This window comes from Ursus americanus, chromosome 27 (assembly GCF_024610735.1).
Source record: "Ursus americanus isolate L20-20 chromosome 27, mUrsAme1.1.p, whole genome shotgun sequence".
Lineage (NCBI taxonomy): Eukaryota > Metazoa > Chordata > Mammalia > Carnivora > Ursidae > Ursus > Ursus americanus.
This window is the reverse complement of record NC_142153.1, coordinates 28,263,347-28,282,440: the sequence shown is the minus strand read 5'-3', so window position 1 is coordinate 28,282,440 and position 19,094 is coordinate 28,263,347. Positions and strand designations below refer to the sequence as shown.

At 37.2% G+C, this 19,094-nt stretch overlaps 1 protein-coding gene across 1 annotated transcript in view; it reads right to left on the bottom strand.

Moving 5' to 3' along the window:
* The window catches only part of CSMD1 (CUB and Sushi multiple domains 1), a 1,039,667-nt gene that overhangs the window by 550,881 nt on the left and 469,692 nt on the right, over positions 1-19,094 (bottom strand). Inside the window, exon 7 of the mRNA XM_087856321.1 lies at positions 4,767-4,891. Within this exon, the coding sequence (XP_087712447.1) occupies positions 4,767-4,891 (125 nt within the window). The remainder of the gene's footprint in view (positions 1-4,766; positions 4,892-19,094) is intronic.

The window sequence follows — 19,094 nt, the reverse complement described above, 5'->3', positions numbered from 1 at the left end:
TAAGGGCTCCTTTATTTTTTTAATTTATTTAAATTCAATTAACTAAGGTATAGTATACATCATTGGTTTTTGATATAATGCTCAATGATTCATCAGTTCAGTATAATACCGTGCTCACTACACCACATGCCCTCCTTAAGGGCTTCTTTAAAGGTTCAAAATGAATCAAGAAAACACGAACCATGATGTTCTCTTCTTACATACTATTTATTATGGTGATAGCACAGACTGGAAAACACACTCAGAAAATTGCACTTGGCATTTGGGACCCATTGACAGCTGAGTAAGTATTCCTGCAGCCTGTTTTGGGTAATATTTGAAAAATCATTAAGTTTCACGGTAGCCATCTCCCCCTACATTTTACATATCAAAACCTATCTTTTTACAGAAATAGTTACAAAATCTCCCCTTTAATTTTTTTTTAAATTTCCACTTTAAAAATGTTTTTTTTTAGCTCTTTTGTAATTGATGAGCCTATCATTAGAAGCAAGTAGAGGCATTATTTATTTATTTATTTATTTATTTATTTATTTATTTATTTAAATTTACTTAAGGGGGGGGAAGGGCACCCCCTGAACAAGGAGCCCAATGCGGGACTTGATCCCAGGACCCCGAGATCATGACCTGAGCCAAAGGCAACTGCTCAACTGACTGAGCCCCCCTAACCCCCCAGGGCACTATTTGAAGGAGGGAACGACGACAGACTTGGAGTTCCTAAATACTGCCAACCTGAAAAACTTATACATTTCAATGGAAAAGAGTATATTCTCCAGCGTGGGATGCCACCCAGGGACACAGGGCATGACGCACTGAACTCATTTCTTCTTTTCCCATCTACAAGGGTGTTCCTGCTTTCCCACGGGCCGAGCTAAGTATCTAGAGTCGTAATGTCCATAGTGGGCACTGGCCAGTGTGACTACTGAGCACATGAGACATGGCGAGTCTGAGCCGAGATGTGCTCTAAGTTCAAAATACACCTGGATTTCCAAGTCATGGCATAAAAAAAAAAAAAGAAAGAAAGAAAAGAAAAGAAAAAAGAAAAAGAAAAAGAGAAAGAAAGAAGGTAAAAAATCTTCATATAATCTTTATATTGGCTATCTGTTAAAAGGATAATATCTGTGGGATATTATGTGAAATATGTTATTAAAATTAATTTTACCTGTTTCACTTTTGCTTTTTTTCTGGCTTTTAATCTGACTAGGTTTTTTTAAAGATATTTTTAATTTATCTATGACTTGCATTTTATTTCTAGTGCAGAGCACAAATCTGGAAGTTCCTCAAAAGAGTCCTCTATGGGATCAGCCCACCGATGTATTAATGCATTTGGCCATTCAGCTGTGTGAGTAATTGATTACGTCATGTTACACGGTGATGACTTGATGCTGTATAAGACTTTGCTTTCCAGACCAGAGGGATGTACGTCCCTGCTGGCTTGGAACAAGAACGCTGTCCTCCTGTTAGAGGACCTCGTGCCTAGGAAGTGAGTACAGGGTAGAGAAGGGGAATGCACAGGTTACTAATTTAACCACAATGGTCACAGATAAGCTTTTTCCAGTCCAGAAACTGGGATACTCCTGTATACACCATTCCAGGTTTCTTCATCCATACTGCCTACAGCTACAACTCAGCACTGATACAAAAATGTCAACAGATATGAGAAAAGGCTGAATGATCACTGGCTGTAGGTGATACAGGGAAGAAAAACAACAACCACCACCACCAATAAAACAAAAACAAAAACAAAAACAAACCAGTTGTGATATCTATTCAGTGATTCATCCTACCTCTCCTTCTTATGGAAGTATACCCCCTGGGCAGAGATCGCTATTTCCCTTAATGTTTATTTCCCCTTTCTTCCATGGAAATATAATTGTTTGCTGTATATTGACTTCCCAGACTCAAAATTATTTTTCAAAGTCTTACAACCAGGTAGAAATACTTGGCTGGAATTTCGTCAGTGGTACTGAACAGAAATGCAGGTGATGTGTCCTGGGGCCCCTCCTTCGGACACAGCTGCTGGGCCTCTCCCTGCTTCTTCTAACCCCACTGTGTCCTATTACCTAGGATTTGGACAGCACCTTGGACCATGAGGGGAAGGGCCCCACAGGGCTGACAGGGTGAGTCTTGAGGACATTTTCATCCTGGAGACAGAGATGCCATCCTAGTCCAGTAGGGCCTGACTCCTACCTTCTTTATGAGAGAGAATCCCATTTCCATTTGGTTGAAACTCTTCTTGGGTTTGGATTTTTGTCACCTAGTCTTTATCACCTAATTCTAAATAGTAATCTCAAATTCTCCTCTTTAAAAGGTTTCAGGCCTTTCTATTCATTTTTGTTTGTTTAACATGTTACTACTCCAAATATACTAATATATATATTTCCTTAAAATGTTAAGTTTAAAAAAGATACTGAATGTTATTGTCCCTAGACACAATCTGTTCTGGTTAAGGTATACAGATTAGATATATACATCCTTCATGGAATGTCTTTCAGCTACTATAGCTTATCATTTCAGAAAGTTAAAAAGTAATGGGACAAGAACTAAATTGAACAAGAACTAAAGGATTACTCCATAAAAAGGAAGGTATATCTAGTTTAAGCAAAGCCAGGGGGTCACCATCTGGGAGGAGAAAAGAGGGGATGATAGAGGTGAATTCTCTTTGCTTCTGCATATGAGGGAGGTGGGTGTCTGAGAGTGATGGGTCTCTCACGGAAAACAAGCCCAGAAAACCACACAACAAAAATGCTGTAGAAGAGCCTTTCTCTTCTAAACTATCATTCAGTAGGACGTGAGAATCTGTGAGAACAGGAAGCTGAAAGGCTCTCTGAGCAATTATCTCTGAGTGACATGTTTGGAGGTGGAGGGTGAAGAAGGATGCCCCCCATCCCCTCAGCCTGGGTGGGGAGCCCTGTCTGCTAGGAGGTGAGAGCCTCTGGGTGTTTGATACCAAGTCAGGTTATAAGTGGGGGGCCAGGATCCCAACAGAGTGTTTTGAGCTTATGATGAGATTCAGGGCAAAAAAAGAGAAAAAATTATGAATTAAGAAATAAGATAAGGGGGCGCCTGGGTGGCACAGCGGTTAAGTGTCTGCCTTCGGCTCAGGGCGTGATCCCGGCGTTATGGGATCGAGCCCCACACCAGGCTCTTCCGCTATGAGCCTGCTTCTTCCTCTCCCACTCCCCCTGCTTGTGTTCCCTCTCTCGCTGGCTGTCTCTATCTCTGTCAAATAAATACATTAAAAAAAATCTTAAAAAAAAAAGAAATAAGATAAGAATCGAACAATATCCTACACACATATTTCCTTTATGTGACCTCCAAAATATCAATGTAAAATGGATGCACATTTCCTACTTTTGTCTAGTTTGGGCTTTTAAAATAATGACATATGTTTCTGGTATAGAAAAGCAAGGAAAACATTAAAGAATAAAAGCATTTTTCCCCCATAAGAGGAAAAAGTAATACTGGTGAATTAGTCCTCATGTATTTCTGGGAGCATTACACATTACCATCACTTGGTAGGAACATGACTTTTGCTGTAGTTCCTTTGGAAGCCAGGTACTGTCACTTCAGTATTAGACAAAGCAGCTAGTGACAAAGAGCAGAAGGGCATAGCAGTCACATTTCCTTGCCCAGAGATTGGTGCATCTCCAAGAAGCATAGGGAGGAGCCTCCTGAAGCCAGCACACAGATGCAGTCTATCCTCGGTGCATGAAAATGTCACAATGGTGCATGTCCCACAGGTTGTAAAACCCCAAGCGGTTATAGGTAACGGGTACAATAGAGCCAATCCTGCAGTGTAGTCTTTCTATCTTAGATAAAGCTAGCAATGTATATGGTAACTACTTGATTTCACAGGATGTATCTGACATTGTTTAAAATTTATAAAATACGAATCTTTTCACCTTAAAAAGGCTATAAGTAGGCATAAGATATTCTTATATATAAAACTTCCCTTTTTATTCCTCGATCGACTTTGTGCTTTTTTTCCCCTTCCTTTAAAAGTACAAGTTTGCATAAATTATTTTATGGCCAAAATGCAAAAAGCAAAAGCAAAACCAAACCCTCATTTTTCTTTGGATTTTTAATTTTCTATATTGAAACAGCCAAACCAGTTTTCTGCTGGTTTCAGCGTGGTTTGTACAATTCTGGTAGGACTATTCATATACTTCCTGGAAGTGACAAATCAATACTTTGACATCTTTGAAGAAGAAGATGATGATGCACTCTTTGCTCTGCTATGTCAGAGATTCGTTTAAGACAATTTATCAGTGAAATATTAACTTGGGATCGTGCTAACTCCCTTTATCACCGGTATCATCAAAACCCAAGAATTAACCTCACTGCCATTGAAGGGGGAGCATTTTTAGATTTGCAGGGGCGTGCATAAAACTTGCCAAAGGATCTGGTTACATAACCGATTTTCATAATATGCAAACTGTGTGAATATATATATAGAAGAGTACCAGGTTATACTGAGTAAGTGTGTGTGCATGCATTTGAATGATTAGATTTGCTCCCATCGTTCCTGAAATTTAGAAACCACTGATATCCTTGGAAATGTTTGCTTGTTAACCAATTTCAAAGAAATATTTCTCTTGTACCCACATCACTAGGAAAACATGCATCGCTATCTGCTTTGCTCTGCTTTGTCCGTACAGCAGGTACCCGATGCCGCTTTGCCCTTCAGGATTACTGTGCATTCACGAAACGTGCCAACTGTGATGGAAGACGGAGCCAAGGTGAGGACACCAGTGTGCGCTCCTTACCGCGGCAAATGGGCCGATGGTCGCTCCACGCAGCCAGTGTCTCTGTGACTCTCTGACAGGTTATGCTCTTGGATCCCTGGAGCACATAATTGTCCTCACAGGAGAACTGTACGTTTGCACCAACCCTAAGCAATTAAGAAAACAAAACAACCAAAATTATTTTTGTAAGCCTTCTTAAAAAAAAGAAAATTAGCATAGTGCTGTGAGTGTATTATTCCATGCAATCAATATCACACTTCAAACAATCCATTAGAGATTACTCTTAGATATAACTGTGTATTTGGCACAGGATAGAGTCTCAAGACCTGGGTTCAAATTTCTGTTGTTCCAACTTCATAGCTAAATAAATGAATGAACCTTAATTTCTTATCTGTAAAATAGACAAAATAACAAGGTGACCTGACTTCATGGGGTGGCCTAAGTGAGAAAATGTGTAGAGAAACAGTCGCATACCCTGAAAACAAAACAATGTTGCAGTCATTCCTTGTGAATAAATGTCTATGAAAACAAGGATTGAAAAAGTCCAGGTTAGGAAAATGTCTCAGTACACAGAAAGACAAATGCTATAGGGTACCCCTTACATGAAGGGCCTACAATAGTCCAACTCATAAAATCAAGGGCTGGAGGGGAGTTACTAAGGGCTTGGGACAGGGGAGGAGATGGGATGTTATTAATCAACTGTCATAAAGTTTTATTTAAGTAAGATGAATGAGCCCTAGGGATCAGATACACAACATTGAGCCTCTAGTCCACAGTAATGTGGTCTTATAATTGGCTAAGAGGAGAGATCTCATGAGAAGTGTTTTATCACGATAAAATAAAAATTCTCCCAAAGAAAGGCAGGAGGGAGAAAATGTCTCAGTAAAAAAATCTATGTTACTATCACAAACACTATATTCAGAAGGCGGGTGATACGATATTTCAGAAATATCTTTTACAGTAATTCTTTTACAGTAAAATTTACAGTACTGTAAAATTCTTTTACAGTAAAAGAATCATTTATTTTAGAAAAACGCAATCCGTCCAGCCTAAAGTTGGATGACACATTGTTTTGGCTTCGGAGCTGCATCTGCAAACCTGAAGCTCCAAGGCTGTAACACGAGTACCAAAATGTTGTTGCAGAGCAGCTATTCAAGAGGGGCATACAAAATGTGCCAGGCATGCCCAGGGTCTGAATGCACCGGATTCCTTCCTCTAAGTCTTTGTGTGGCATGGAGCTGAGTGTAGTAGCATTTCAGTATCTGATAAGCCTATTACTTCAAGAGCAAATTCTACATATGTTTTCTATTTGAAAGACCCTCAAGTTGATGTTGACAAAAATGGGAATGCAAGGGAGTTTTGTGGGAAAACATGCACAGTGGCCCATGTGCATGGATACGGTTATTAACAGATGCAAGAGTGAGGGAAAATAAACGAATGCATTCCCTTCCTGCTTTATTGAAATCATCTCATCTATGATCTCAGAGTGAATATGACTCAAGTGGTATTATGTCAGAATTTCCCACACTTCTAAATAACGCTCTGGGGGTGGTCATAGATATCTGCAAAAATCATCAAATCAGGGTCAGACCAACTTGAAAAATTCTGGATTCAACAAAAGTTAGCATCTTTCTTTTCCCAGGGGGCTTCTCAGTGTACTAAAATTAAATATGCAAAAATGTATTCTGCTTACTTTAGAGAATATAAAGTATGTAAAAATCTCTAAGCTTCTATATCCAGGAAGCGCCTTTCAACAACTATCCAGAGCAACTAGAACCAACTCTATGGAACCAATTTTGAGAAACACTGTATTGTAAGTACATAACATGTCTTATTTTTGAAAGGGAAAAGTGTAAAACCAAATTCTAGACCTGTTTCTCATTTTCATTGTCATTCCTAACAGTTAAAATGGCTGTACGTGTTAGACACATCTGTCCATAATTTCTGCTCATTGGCTTTTGTTTAAACCTCTGGAGCCACACTAAATAAATGAAATAAATCAAAAATTTTGCTCTGAAAGCAACTATGATTTCTCCATGTTTGGCCCCATCTTTCCTTCCTTCTATTTACCCAAATCTCAGTTTTCACATATTTTATCATTCTTTTAATACATTTCTATTGAACATCTCCAACTTGCTACTTCACTCTAGGTATCAAAGATGAAACATCAACAAGAAGTTAAAATTTATCAAGGTCCCAACCTAATCTAAGTTGATTTTCTGGACAGAACTCTAAGAAGAAAATTCCAGAAAAAAAGTTATTAATACCTTCCCATTGACAGGTAAATTTAGAACATCTTGATTAATTATGTTGAACAACTTTGACAATTGCTAGTAGTCAGAAAGTGTAAGAAATAACAGAGAACTGAATTTGTGTAAGATCAAGGTATACTGTACATAAATAATAAATACCTAAGTGGCAAAATTTAAAGTTACACAGTTAAAGTAGCACAATTTTGTGATTTAAATAGAACAGGGAAAGTAAATGTTTCACTTCTTCAACGCTTAGCTCTTCTGAAAAGCTCATCACTCAAGTTTCTGAATTCCAAAGACATTTCACTTGTCACCATCTACTTGACTTTACCAGCCACGATTTAAAGAGTCTTTTGAGGTGAATGAACTATTTCAAATATGGCTCAGTTTTAACATGAACTATTTCTAAATTCAGTTTTCCTAAATAATGGCTATGCATTAATTTAATAGTGGTATCATAACAATTTCTGATTTAAAAAAATTGAAAAAAAAAAAACACCTGAAGTGACTTAAAGTTTAAAGCAGAACTCAAAATAAGATATGTGATATCTAACTGTCCAAGAATTACCAGCAATAGAAACCATCTAGATAGAGAGATCCCACATCTTTCCTCAACCCATACTGGTTGATATGGATTGAATCTACTGAAGCAGCCAATTTCTCCATTTAGAGTTTTCTAAATCAATAGATAGATCAATAGATGGATATAGATGATAGATAGATAGATAGATAGATGATAGATAGATAGATAGATAGATAGATAGATGATTGATAGAGAATCTGCCTCTTTGTTTCAAGCAGAACTCCAAGCTGAAGAAGTGAAGGACAAGGAGTGTAGCAGAGACATGAGAGGAGGGTGTGTCATGGCTGTGGAAACGTGGAACCCTGTTTTCCTACCACGCCTTGGACCAAGAAGCAGGTTGGAGTGAAGAGGTAGAACAAGACAGGGTCTTCCAGTGTAGCCTGTCGGGATCCCAGGGTAATACTGGACTTGCTCTCATTTTCCAGCTGTGACCTCACAGCGAATTCTCTGTGTCTTATGGTGCAGCCTCCCCAAAGGAAAATGTGGCGGTATGCCTAGTTTAATGAAGACTGAGAGGATGGGGCCCCTGGAGAGGTAGAGCAGTGCATTCCCAAGCCCTCACAGCCCTTGTGTGCTGGCTGTGGAGGCCATAGATTTGGAAGTCATTCCACAGCCAGGAGGAGGGTGTGGGTCTTGCCAGAGCCTTGGGGGCAGGGGGCACCGTGGTGGTGATCCACGGGGCATGGAGAGGTGGACACATCGTGTCTCCTCCTCACCTTTGCTGGGATGGCCTTTCCTTAAGCCCTGGCATTTAACATCGTAAAGGCAGGGAGAAGGAAGTAAGTAACTGACTTTAAGCCTAATGAATTGACAAATCATTGATTTTAACAACTTCAAGGATGAATACATGAAATTTTCTGACTCAGACAAAATGGGGATTTGTTAAAAAAATCATTACAGTTTAAATAAAATTACATGTTGTACATCTGAATTCATGAGCCTATAATTCAACCTCCTATACATGGTTTAGTTAACTTTTCAACTAATACAATATTCTTATCGGATGCAGGTCTCACTCCTGCTTCTCCCCATCGCATCTTTCATTTTATTCTCTCCCTCTTCGTCCTTACTGTTGTTGTTGTTTTTTTAATCATTAAAAAATTGTTTATCTCCCATAAATAACATTAATTCTTCCAGTGGTTTCTTGAGGAAGGTGCAAAAAATTTTCCTGAAATCTATGTTAAATTGATTTGAAGGTATGTCCTAACTTTAGAAAAAGGAAAAAAAAAAAAAGATATTTGATCCAAGGAAAGAAATGAGAGGAAAATTGTCAGGAGCACTTCTAATGTCCTTCAGCATCTTTAGAATATTTAGACTCAAGTTCTAAACCTATTCATAAATATTCCCAGTGCCCTAAAAAGTGCCTGGCACATCATAGACAATAAATATGTGTTGAATGAAGGAATAAAGAGAAGCCACTTTCCTGATGCCAAGTATGTCAATCTGCCAGGAAAACAGGACTGAGAAATAATGCTAATGAAGAAACGTATCTGCTCTTCACCCTCTTCTTTTGGCCTTTATTCTGCCTTACCTGCATTGGCTCAACAATTGCTTATGGTCAGACTTTTATGCACTGGGTGCTGTGCAGGTCATAAGGATGCATTGATGAGCTACTGGGGGCAAGAGATACTTCATCAATTAATGCACAAGCAGTTAAATAAAGCTGCACTACTATGGGAAAACAACACATTTTGCCTTTGGTGAAAAGTTAAGAAAAGGGTATTGCTAGAAAAAGAAGATCCAAAGAATTTATTTACTCTTTTTTTTCCCCCATGGTGAATGTGTGTGTCCTAAATTGAACTCCCCTACATACACGTTATAGAAAGCCCTGTTGGTTTCAGAGTTGATGGTTTGTTCTGGGAATTGAAGATAGCTAAGTTTGTCCACGATGGTATTTTCCATTTCTATTCTGAAAGCCATGCAAGGTGTCCCACTCCCTCCTGGCCCAGAGTTTCTCCCCCATAGACACACAACTTTGGTTTCCTGTCCTTCACCCCTTCTACTTTCTCTCTCTTTGATAAGGAACTTTGTTCTTTTACTGCTCCTAAGTATGTTTTGAGAAATGTTAACCTAAAGCACACAAGTCCAGAAGATGTGAGGCTGGACAAACAGGCTACCCAGAGAAGGCAGGTATCAAAAGCAAAAGTCCTTGAGGGAATGCCTTGTGTTTTGTTCACTTTGAAATCTCTTTGAGCTTATACTACCCCTGAAATAAATAACTGCAGAATGACCAAGAGACAAAGATGTGATTCAGATCATCTCATAAATGTCCATCAAGCCAATGGATCTGAAGGCTGTAGGAGCGAAAACTCAGCAGCCTCAGGAAGAAATCCACCTCTGCACCCATCTTGCAGGTGTGTCTTTGTGATCATGTGCCTCTACCTCAAAATAAGTTGTTTTATTTTTTTAAATATTTATTTATTCGACAGAGAGAGAGAGAGAGAGAGCACAAGTAGGCAGAGCGGCAGGCAGAGGGAGAGGGCAAAGCAGACTCTCTGCCAAGCAGGGAGCCTGATGCGGGGCTCAATCCCAGGACCCCAGGATCATGACCTGAGCCGAAGGCAGATGCTTAACTAACCAAGCCACCCAGGCGCCCCTCAAAATAAATTGTGTTAGATAAACCCACTGATTCTCCAATAAGTGAGTCCTTCCTCCACTCGGAAAGGACTTTCGATACTTAACTAGATGCTCTCCGTTAACTGAAAGATGGGGTCCTCATACAGGAGAATGAAAGCCCACAGGACAATCCGTGCTAACCCAGGCACTTGTGCTGAAGATACCATCAAATGCCATTGTTGGAGAGATAAATGTACAGCTGCTGTGAATTTTGGAATGTCTTTTATTACCCTTTTGATTTTCACACATATTGCATCATTTCTGGGTCCTTTTTTTTCTTTTTATAGAGGCAATTTTAGACTCATCTCCTCAAACCTTAAGGCAATTTAGTACGACTAAAAATGCATTACAGAGTAGATGGATCTCTCTAGCCTAAGGAAAGAACAAAAACTAATATTTCATATAATTTTTAGAGGCTGTATGTTTACAATTGTGCAACAAAGACCCTTAACAATGGTTAGAGTATAAGGCACCTTGAGGGGATGAGCAACAATAATGTCATGACAGGGGCTCCATTGGCCAGAGATCTTCAAATTGTGACTAACCTTCAGAAGCATGCCATTTAGAAGAACGTATGAATTTTCCCATGAGGCAATTTAATTTAAGGCTTCCAAGTATGTTATAAGTTTGTGGGAATCTGCCATTTGCCCAACAAGAAGACTTCCTGTCTGACAAAGTAGAAACATTAAATTCTCTGCTTCATGACCCACCCACGTGTTCCTACAGAAGCAGAAGCCAGGTCCACACTATTTCAAAAGAAGCATTTTGGGAAGTAAAAGGTGGGAAGGGGATCTGGATGCTGTAGGAGAAGCTGATCAACTCAAAGGCAGAACTTTCCCACAGGCTCTTCTCCCATTTCCTTTGTGTCTCCTTCTGAGTTCAGAGGCAGAAGGTCATCTCCAGTCAGGAGCAGACATTTTTCATTAACCCTCCTCTTTTGATCTTCGGATAACAAGCTTGATAATACCTAGAAGTTCCAGAAAGCTCAGTAGTGTCTGTATATTTACTTCTAGACTCATGTTTGCCATTTTTTTCTGGTTTCCAGTAGTATTTCATCATGGTATCCCTGCAATCCCTGCTCATTTATGGAAGCTTCTCACAGGCCTTACTTCCTTATTATTTTTTCCTAGAACATTATTTGATGGAGGCCATGACTGAGCAATATTTTTGCAGAGGGGGAATCAAGTTGACAACCCTTGTTTCTTCAAGGTTTGCAAACATATAGATGCTATTGAAGATAAGCTATTTGGAAGAGGCTTCTAATAATGAGGTTTACAAACACTTTTTTTCACACAATACTTATGATCTCAAATGCTTGTTTTCAAGTGCAAGCCCTTCTGAGTGGTTATGCCCACCTGTCTGTAATAACTTATTATGGATGACATACACCAGGCAGTCCAATGGTTGTTGGCCTTGTTTGCCCATTGAAATCACATGAGCACTTAAAAATTCCCAATATTGAGGTATCTAGAGTGATCCAATCATAAATACAGAAAGTGGTTTCTAGGAGACATAGGCAGTGGTGGATGAGAAGTTACTGCTTTGTTTTGGAAGATGAAATAGTTCTGGAGATAGATGGTGGAGATAGATGTGAATGAGCTTAATGTCACTGAACTGTACACTTAGTAATGGTTAAGGTGGTGAATTTTATACTAGATATATTTTCCCACAACTAAAAATTTAAAAGGAAATCTTAATGCTTGGGCCATATTCTTGATAATTAAATCAGAAACTTTGGGGACAGTTAGAGCATGGCTGATGGCAGCTCTCCATCTAGCATTCTTTCCATGGATGCATTTTTTGGTGGAGTTGCATTGGACAAGGAAGCAAGTGATCAGATGTTGTGAGGACTTTTTAAGTGGATTGGAAACACTGGGGAGCAGGCGAATGGCCCCAAATAAATGCATTGATTATTTAGTTTTCACTGCATTTATATTCTTCTTAAAGTTGGCAACTCTTCTGTGTATCAATGATGATGATCTTACATGCTTCCTCTGACCTCGAGGTTGTTGGTACCCCTGAGTAGCATCATAGAAGTTTTGTAGAATTGTATTCTATAAGAGACCAAGGCAAAAGTATGACTAAGAGGCACAGAACTTGGCAGTTCTCACAGGACTTCAGAAATCCTCAAGTCTTTTATTTCAACGCTTTCTTTCACAGGTAGGGAAACCAATAAACAGAAAAATAAACTGCATTACAGAAGGTCATTGTAGAGAGCACTACTGTCCACATAGTCCTTAAAAAGACCTTTCTGTTGATGATGACCATGTGGGCTAATAATGTCATCAACTATTTTTTGCAGTTTGAAATTAACAAATTAAAATATGCGTAAATAACCATGATCTATTGTCCCGGAAAACTACTTAAGGGGATATTATTATTTTGATGAAAAAATAATTTACTATTACAGGTATTGGAAAGACTGTGGAAGAGAGAGGAGAATGTTCCATGAGTTCTACTTGGCAGATTCTTTATTGGAAACCAGATAATTTATTGGAAGCCAGATAAATGAGACCTGAAACATTTATAGTGTGCCCTTTTCAAAGGTACATAATGGTTCAAATAGTGTGGACAGGAAAACATTGGTTGTAATATTTCTCAAGTCATTTTCAAAAATATAGCCAATGCTCTTTGAAAGAAGAGCCATCATTGGCAAATATTTTTCATAGACTACGGTCTCTTAGTAACAGTGTTATCTAATGGAGAATGAGATGCCCACATTCATCAAACAGCATAGAAACAACTGATGTCCCTCCCATATTTTTCAAATTTTATATGGTTTGTATGCTGGTTTATATGCTGTTAGTGTAATTCTTTATATTTTCATATAACAAAAGGCAGGTGGCTCTGGTGTTACTGAAATTGACTTATGGTGGAGAAATACTAAAGCTTGCTGCACCAACATTTTAAAACTATAAAGAAAATTATCATTAGTAAGAAACGCCAAAGGGGGAAAAAAAGGAAAAGAAAGAAAATTATCAATGTGTTATAAGAAAAGGAACAGGGCTGAATGTGGTAGTTAGTAGAAATGAGTGGTAGTTTATCAAGATACTTGGGTTATGGATTTTTTTCCTGCTTCTCATTGATTATGTAATTGTATTTTATGTATCCCAATTTCTCCTTTCATTGGATGACACATCATTCCACTTGACACACCTTGACTTCATAAAGTGTATAAATGTGAGATTTCTTTGAGAAAAAGGGGCCAAGATGCAAGAACAAATGGTATTGACTTGAATAGTGATCTATAAAAATCAATAATATAAATTAAATATTTGTTTTTTAAGTCAGAACAATCACTCTCTCAACACCCAAATTCCCTTTTTGACCACAGGTCATGTTTTAAGAAAAGTTGATAATCTCTCTGACCAATAGCAGTTAATTTAATGGGTTTAGCTGAGTACTAATTAGGCTATGATTGCATACCCTAGCAACAGTCTTATTAGTTTCAATTTAATCCAATTTAACATAAAAACCTGTCTACCATATGTTGGGCACAGTAATAAGAAATCAAATCAATAAATCCTGTCCTGTCCTCTTTCCTTCAGAACCTCATAATCCAACATGAGAGAAACATACATCTAGTGTGAGAGAAACATAAATATGTGACATAAACAGTTCTGCTGAAAAGGCTGAAATAATGAGATGAAGCAAGGTGGGAGTAAAGACTCGTGGTCCTACAAATGGAAGGTGACTGTGTGGATGGGGAAAGGCAGAGACAGAACATATTCTGTCCTACAAAAAACAAATCCTAGGGAGAACCATGGAGCATGTGTCTGCATTCCCCAATTTTGCTTCTTCAGGCTCCTCGTGTTTCTATATTAGCTTGCCCTAGTCTACCTGTGGGATATCTGTCACCTGAGAGCAATTTTCATGGGTGGTGAAGTGTGGTGAGAGGGGAAACTATACTTGATTAAGAATATGACTAAGAATTGAAAACAGAAACACAGAACCCTGAGGGTAGCAGTAGCCTTTCTGAAGAGGAGGGAGTTTTAGGATAGGTAATTCAGCTTGTATAAATTTAGGATTGTTGTTAAATGGGGTTCTGCCACGGAGGGTAGTGAGAGATGCACATATGAAAGCAAAGGAAGGAGCACCATGGAAGAGAATGGAGGCCCATACTTTTCAGAAACCTAGGAGATCCCTAAATTCAATTTCGGCATTACTATTAATAAAGATCTTTATGAAATAAAGATTTGATAAATAAGTAAAATAAAGATTTTATAAAGAATAGATCTTAAGATTAGAAGCAATATACATAAATAACCTATAACATGTAGCAACAATATAAAATATAATATGTATATAAATATATCATACAACGTTTATGCAACATACATAAAACCTATAACTTGTGTCTATCTGTATAATATTTTATATAATGTATAATATTTATAGAATATATTTAAAGAACCTATTACACCCAGCAGTGTGTTTCATAGGTGGGGCTAGTCTACATAGATTCTTTGTGCAAAATTACGATGTGACATTCACACATAGTTGTCAATTAGAACAAAGTAACCCTTCTGCTGAGTGTAGGGAACCCCACGCTAAGATCCATGGGTTGGAACACTGAGCTCAAGGTTAGGTTTGAACTACCTCTTGACTCCTCACATGGCTAACTGGTGGTGTCTACAAACTGCACCCCCTATCCAATGGTCCTGTATGACAGGTGTGAAAATATTTAGTCATTGTAATTGTCATTATTAAAAAAAAAAAACCTTTGAGGTCAAGAGGGGCTTTGGAGTCAATAGGACCTAGTTTCAAGTCCCAGCTGTAACCATGACTAGGTATAGTATCTTGGCATGTTAACATTCTGAATTTCAATAGCTATATTTGCAAAAGTTAGGATAATTTTATCTGTCTGTACCTAGAGTGCCAATCCTACTAGCATATGAAATAGATAAATAATAGAAGTCAGCATCCATTTTTAAATTCTCCATCGCTACTCCAGCTCCATCCCTTACATACTGGTGTCTGCATTTTTCTATCATTCTATTCATAAATATTCAGTTCTAATGAATATACTTTGTCTTTCTGAGAGTGGTCAGTGGTGAATAAAACGTCAGAAAATTGTCCCCAAAATGATTTGAATTCAAATAAGGAAACTTCAAGTTTTAGTCTTCATTTATTTAGAATTCTTTATAGATAATACTAGAATTAATATTTAGATTGCCTATGGGGGGAAAAAAAAGATTTCCATAGAAATAAAAATAATGGTATAAATAAAATCAGATGAGGAATATTTTACCAACCTAATAAAGTGAACATTTTTTAAACAGAAACAGCCCCAAATTACATATAATTACAGTGCTAACTACAAATGAATTCCATCTACTCTTCCTGACAATGTTGGTCATTAGTTTGGATTATATGTTAGTCATTAGTTTTGATTACATGAATTTAGAAAGAACTGAATAGCCTTTCATTAAAAACAGTCTCGAAAAGATTTTAAACAATCAAGAATATCCTCCCTCTTTTTAAAGCACCAGCATTTATAGTCAGCTTATTATATGCTGGGCCCATGACACGCCATTCCACTTGGTGGTCATAGGGAATTTTTACATGGTTGTGATCTTCCAGTTTGCATATGAACACACATGGATTCTACCCGGATGGAGGCAGTCAACAAATAAAGATTTTACACATTGAATGCCCAGGATCAGTCCACAGTACCAAACTATCAGTAGGGATGACACTGGGTTTTAACTTAGTAAAAATATAGAAAATATCTAAATAACATGTTTCTTTGTTCATATATCCTTTTTTTAATGCCTTAGAATGATTATTTTTATGCTGCATAAAGTCAACTTCCATATCTGGTGCACCTCGTTTCAAAGGGCGGCCCACAGATCCCTGGAGTGGTTAGTGAGGCCCTTTCAGAGGGTATGATATTTTTTACATTAAACTGTTTTTATAATAATACTAAGAGATGTATGCTTCTTCCCATGTGTTGCTATTTCCACTGATGGTGAAAAAGTAGTGGTGAGCAAAACTGATAGTGACCTAACATAAATGGAAGCAATAGCACCATGCACTAGCATGAAGGAGGAGAAGGAGGAGGAAAAGGAGGAGGACGAAGAGGAGGAGGAGGAGGAGGAGGAGGGAGGGAGGGGGACAAAGCTGAAGGGAAGAGGAAGGAGGAGGAAGAAGAAAGGCTAGCTCACTTAAGAAGATCCTTGAGGAAGCAGGAAAAAAATTTTAATTTTAATAAATCTTTTTTTTTTTTAAAGATTTTATTTATTTATTTATTTATTTGACAGAGATAGAGACAGCCAGCGAGAGAGGGAACACAAGCAGGGGGAGTGGGAGAGGAAGAAGCAGGCTCATAGCGGAGGAGCCTGATGTGGGGCTCGATCCCAGAACGCCGGGATCACGCCCTGAGCCAAAGGCAGACGCTTAACCGCTGTGCCACCCAGGCGCCCCTAATTTTAATAAATCTTGATCACTGAATACATTATGCAGCTGTGGTGCATATTGAAGTCTGACATGATCCCAAGAAAAAAGTTCATTGAAATTGTTTATATTGTGAGCTGAATTAACTGTTTTATTTTCACAGAACACCTTCTTATTTGAAAAAAATAACTGATAAGCTATTATTGCTAATATTTGAGTTGGCAGACACGTTCTTTAAAAAATGAATGAATGAGCCCATTTTTTGAATGAGACTTTTATTCAAGAAAAGTAACTGAAAAAATTTGTAGCCGATGATAAAATTCAAGTTGTCTAATAAAAATTAGAAATTTTGAAAATTTGTATGTGTCACCATGAGTTTGAAACCTTCCCAATGCTTAAATATTTTTCCAATAAGATCTATAGTGATATTAACATATGCAATATTTTTGATATTTTGTACCAAAGTGTATCAACATTTGGAAGCACCCATAACTCAATGAATCATTATTTGTCAAATGACCAAGTCATGATGGTACAAAATCATGCATGTATAAAACATTTCAAAATGAAAGCTAGATCAATGTTTTTTAAGGTAAAGAGGTATAAAACATTTATTGTTATAATTTCATATTCCAAATTGAAGCCAATATTTAAGAAAATATCGTTTGTCAATTTTTATAGTATTGCATGTTGTATATCTCTATATATCTCACTGGAAAAATATTTAAGCATTGTAAAGCTGTCAAACTCACGGTGGCACATACAAGAAACAGACTCTTACCTATAGAGAACAAACCGATGGTTCCTGGATGGGAGGTGGGTGGGAGAGGATGGGTTAAACAAGGTGATGGGCATTAAGGAGTGTACTTGTTGTGATGAGCACTCGGTGTTGTATGTAAGTGATGAATCACTAAATTTTACTCCTGAAACTAATATTACACCATATGTTAACTAACTGGAATTTAAATAAAAACTTGGAGAAAATAAAATAAAATAAAATAAGATAAAATAAATTCATTTATTTTTCAACCATATCCAAGGCAGGATTTTTTAAAATATTAAAACCAAAACAACATAGTGTAACAGACAGAATGCAGCAACAGATGTATGAATCCATATACAGTGTTACCAGACTAACAAAAATCAAAAGAAAGTTAGAGTGACTATGATAAAACAAGACAAAGTTGATTTCAGAGGAAAAAAATATTACCCAATAAAGAGGGATACTGCATAATATCAAAAGGATGAATTCATTAAAAACACATAGCAACTTTAAACATGTATGTAACTAACAACAGAGCTTCAAAATACATGAAGCTAAAACTGATAAAACTATAATAAGAAATAGACAAATCCACAATTGCAGTAAAGGATTTCAATATACCTCTTTCAATAACACAACAGTCAGAAAATCTGTAAGGGTTCTAAAGACTTTAACAACACTGTTCTACTTGATCTAATTGATCTTTATAGAACATTTCGCCCTACTATGACAGAATATACATTCTTTCTAGTTTACATAAAATGCTTGCAAAAATAGAGCATATTATAGGGCAGAAAACAATTCTTGTTCATTGTAAACGATTCGAGTCTCACAAAGTATGTTCTCTGACCACAAAGTTCCTGTGAAAATCCCTAGATATTTGGAAACTAAATAGAACACTATTATATAATCCATGGATCACAGAAGTAATCACAAGAGAAAACAGGAAGTATTTTGAACTGCATGAAACGAAAAACATAATACTTATGGGACGTAGTGAAATCCATCCTTCAAGTGAAATATAAAGCACCAAACACCCACATTAGAAAAGGAGTCTTAAATCACAGCTTCAATCTTAAGAAACCAGAAAAAAGAGAGCAAATAAATCCCATTGTAATCAGAAGAAAGAAAACAATAAAAGACCAGAGCAGCAATCAACGGAGTATAAAACAAATAAAACCATACAGAAAAATTGGTCACACCAAATGTAGGGTTTTTTTGAGAATATTAATAACATTGACATATCACTAGTCAGATGTATCAGATAAAATAGAAAATTCAAATCACCAACATCAGAAATTAGAATTGTGCCATCACTACTGATTTAAAAGACAATAAGGAAATATTATGAATAATATTATGACAATAAATTTGACTTTTTTTGGATAAAAATTGAAAAATTCCTTGAAATTTGCAAACTATCAAAGCTACATACTCAAGTAGAGTGAGAACCTGAATTGGTTTGTAAGTAGAAGAAAAGTTGTATTGTAATTTAAAAACTTTTCATGAGAAAATTCCAATTTCAGAAAGCTTCACTGATAAATTTCTTAAAAATTTAAGAAAGAAATACTATTGATTCTCCACAAACTCTTCCAGGATACTACAGAGGAAAGAATATTCCCTAATTAATTTTAGTAGACCAGCATTACTCTAATAGCAAAACCAGACCATGTCATTATAAGAATGAACTATAGGCCAGTATCTCTTGTGAGAACACAAGAAAAATCTGAAAAGAACAA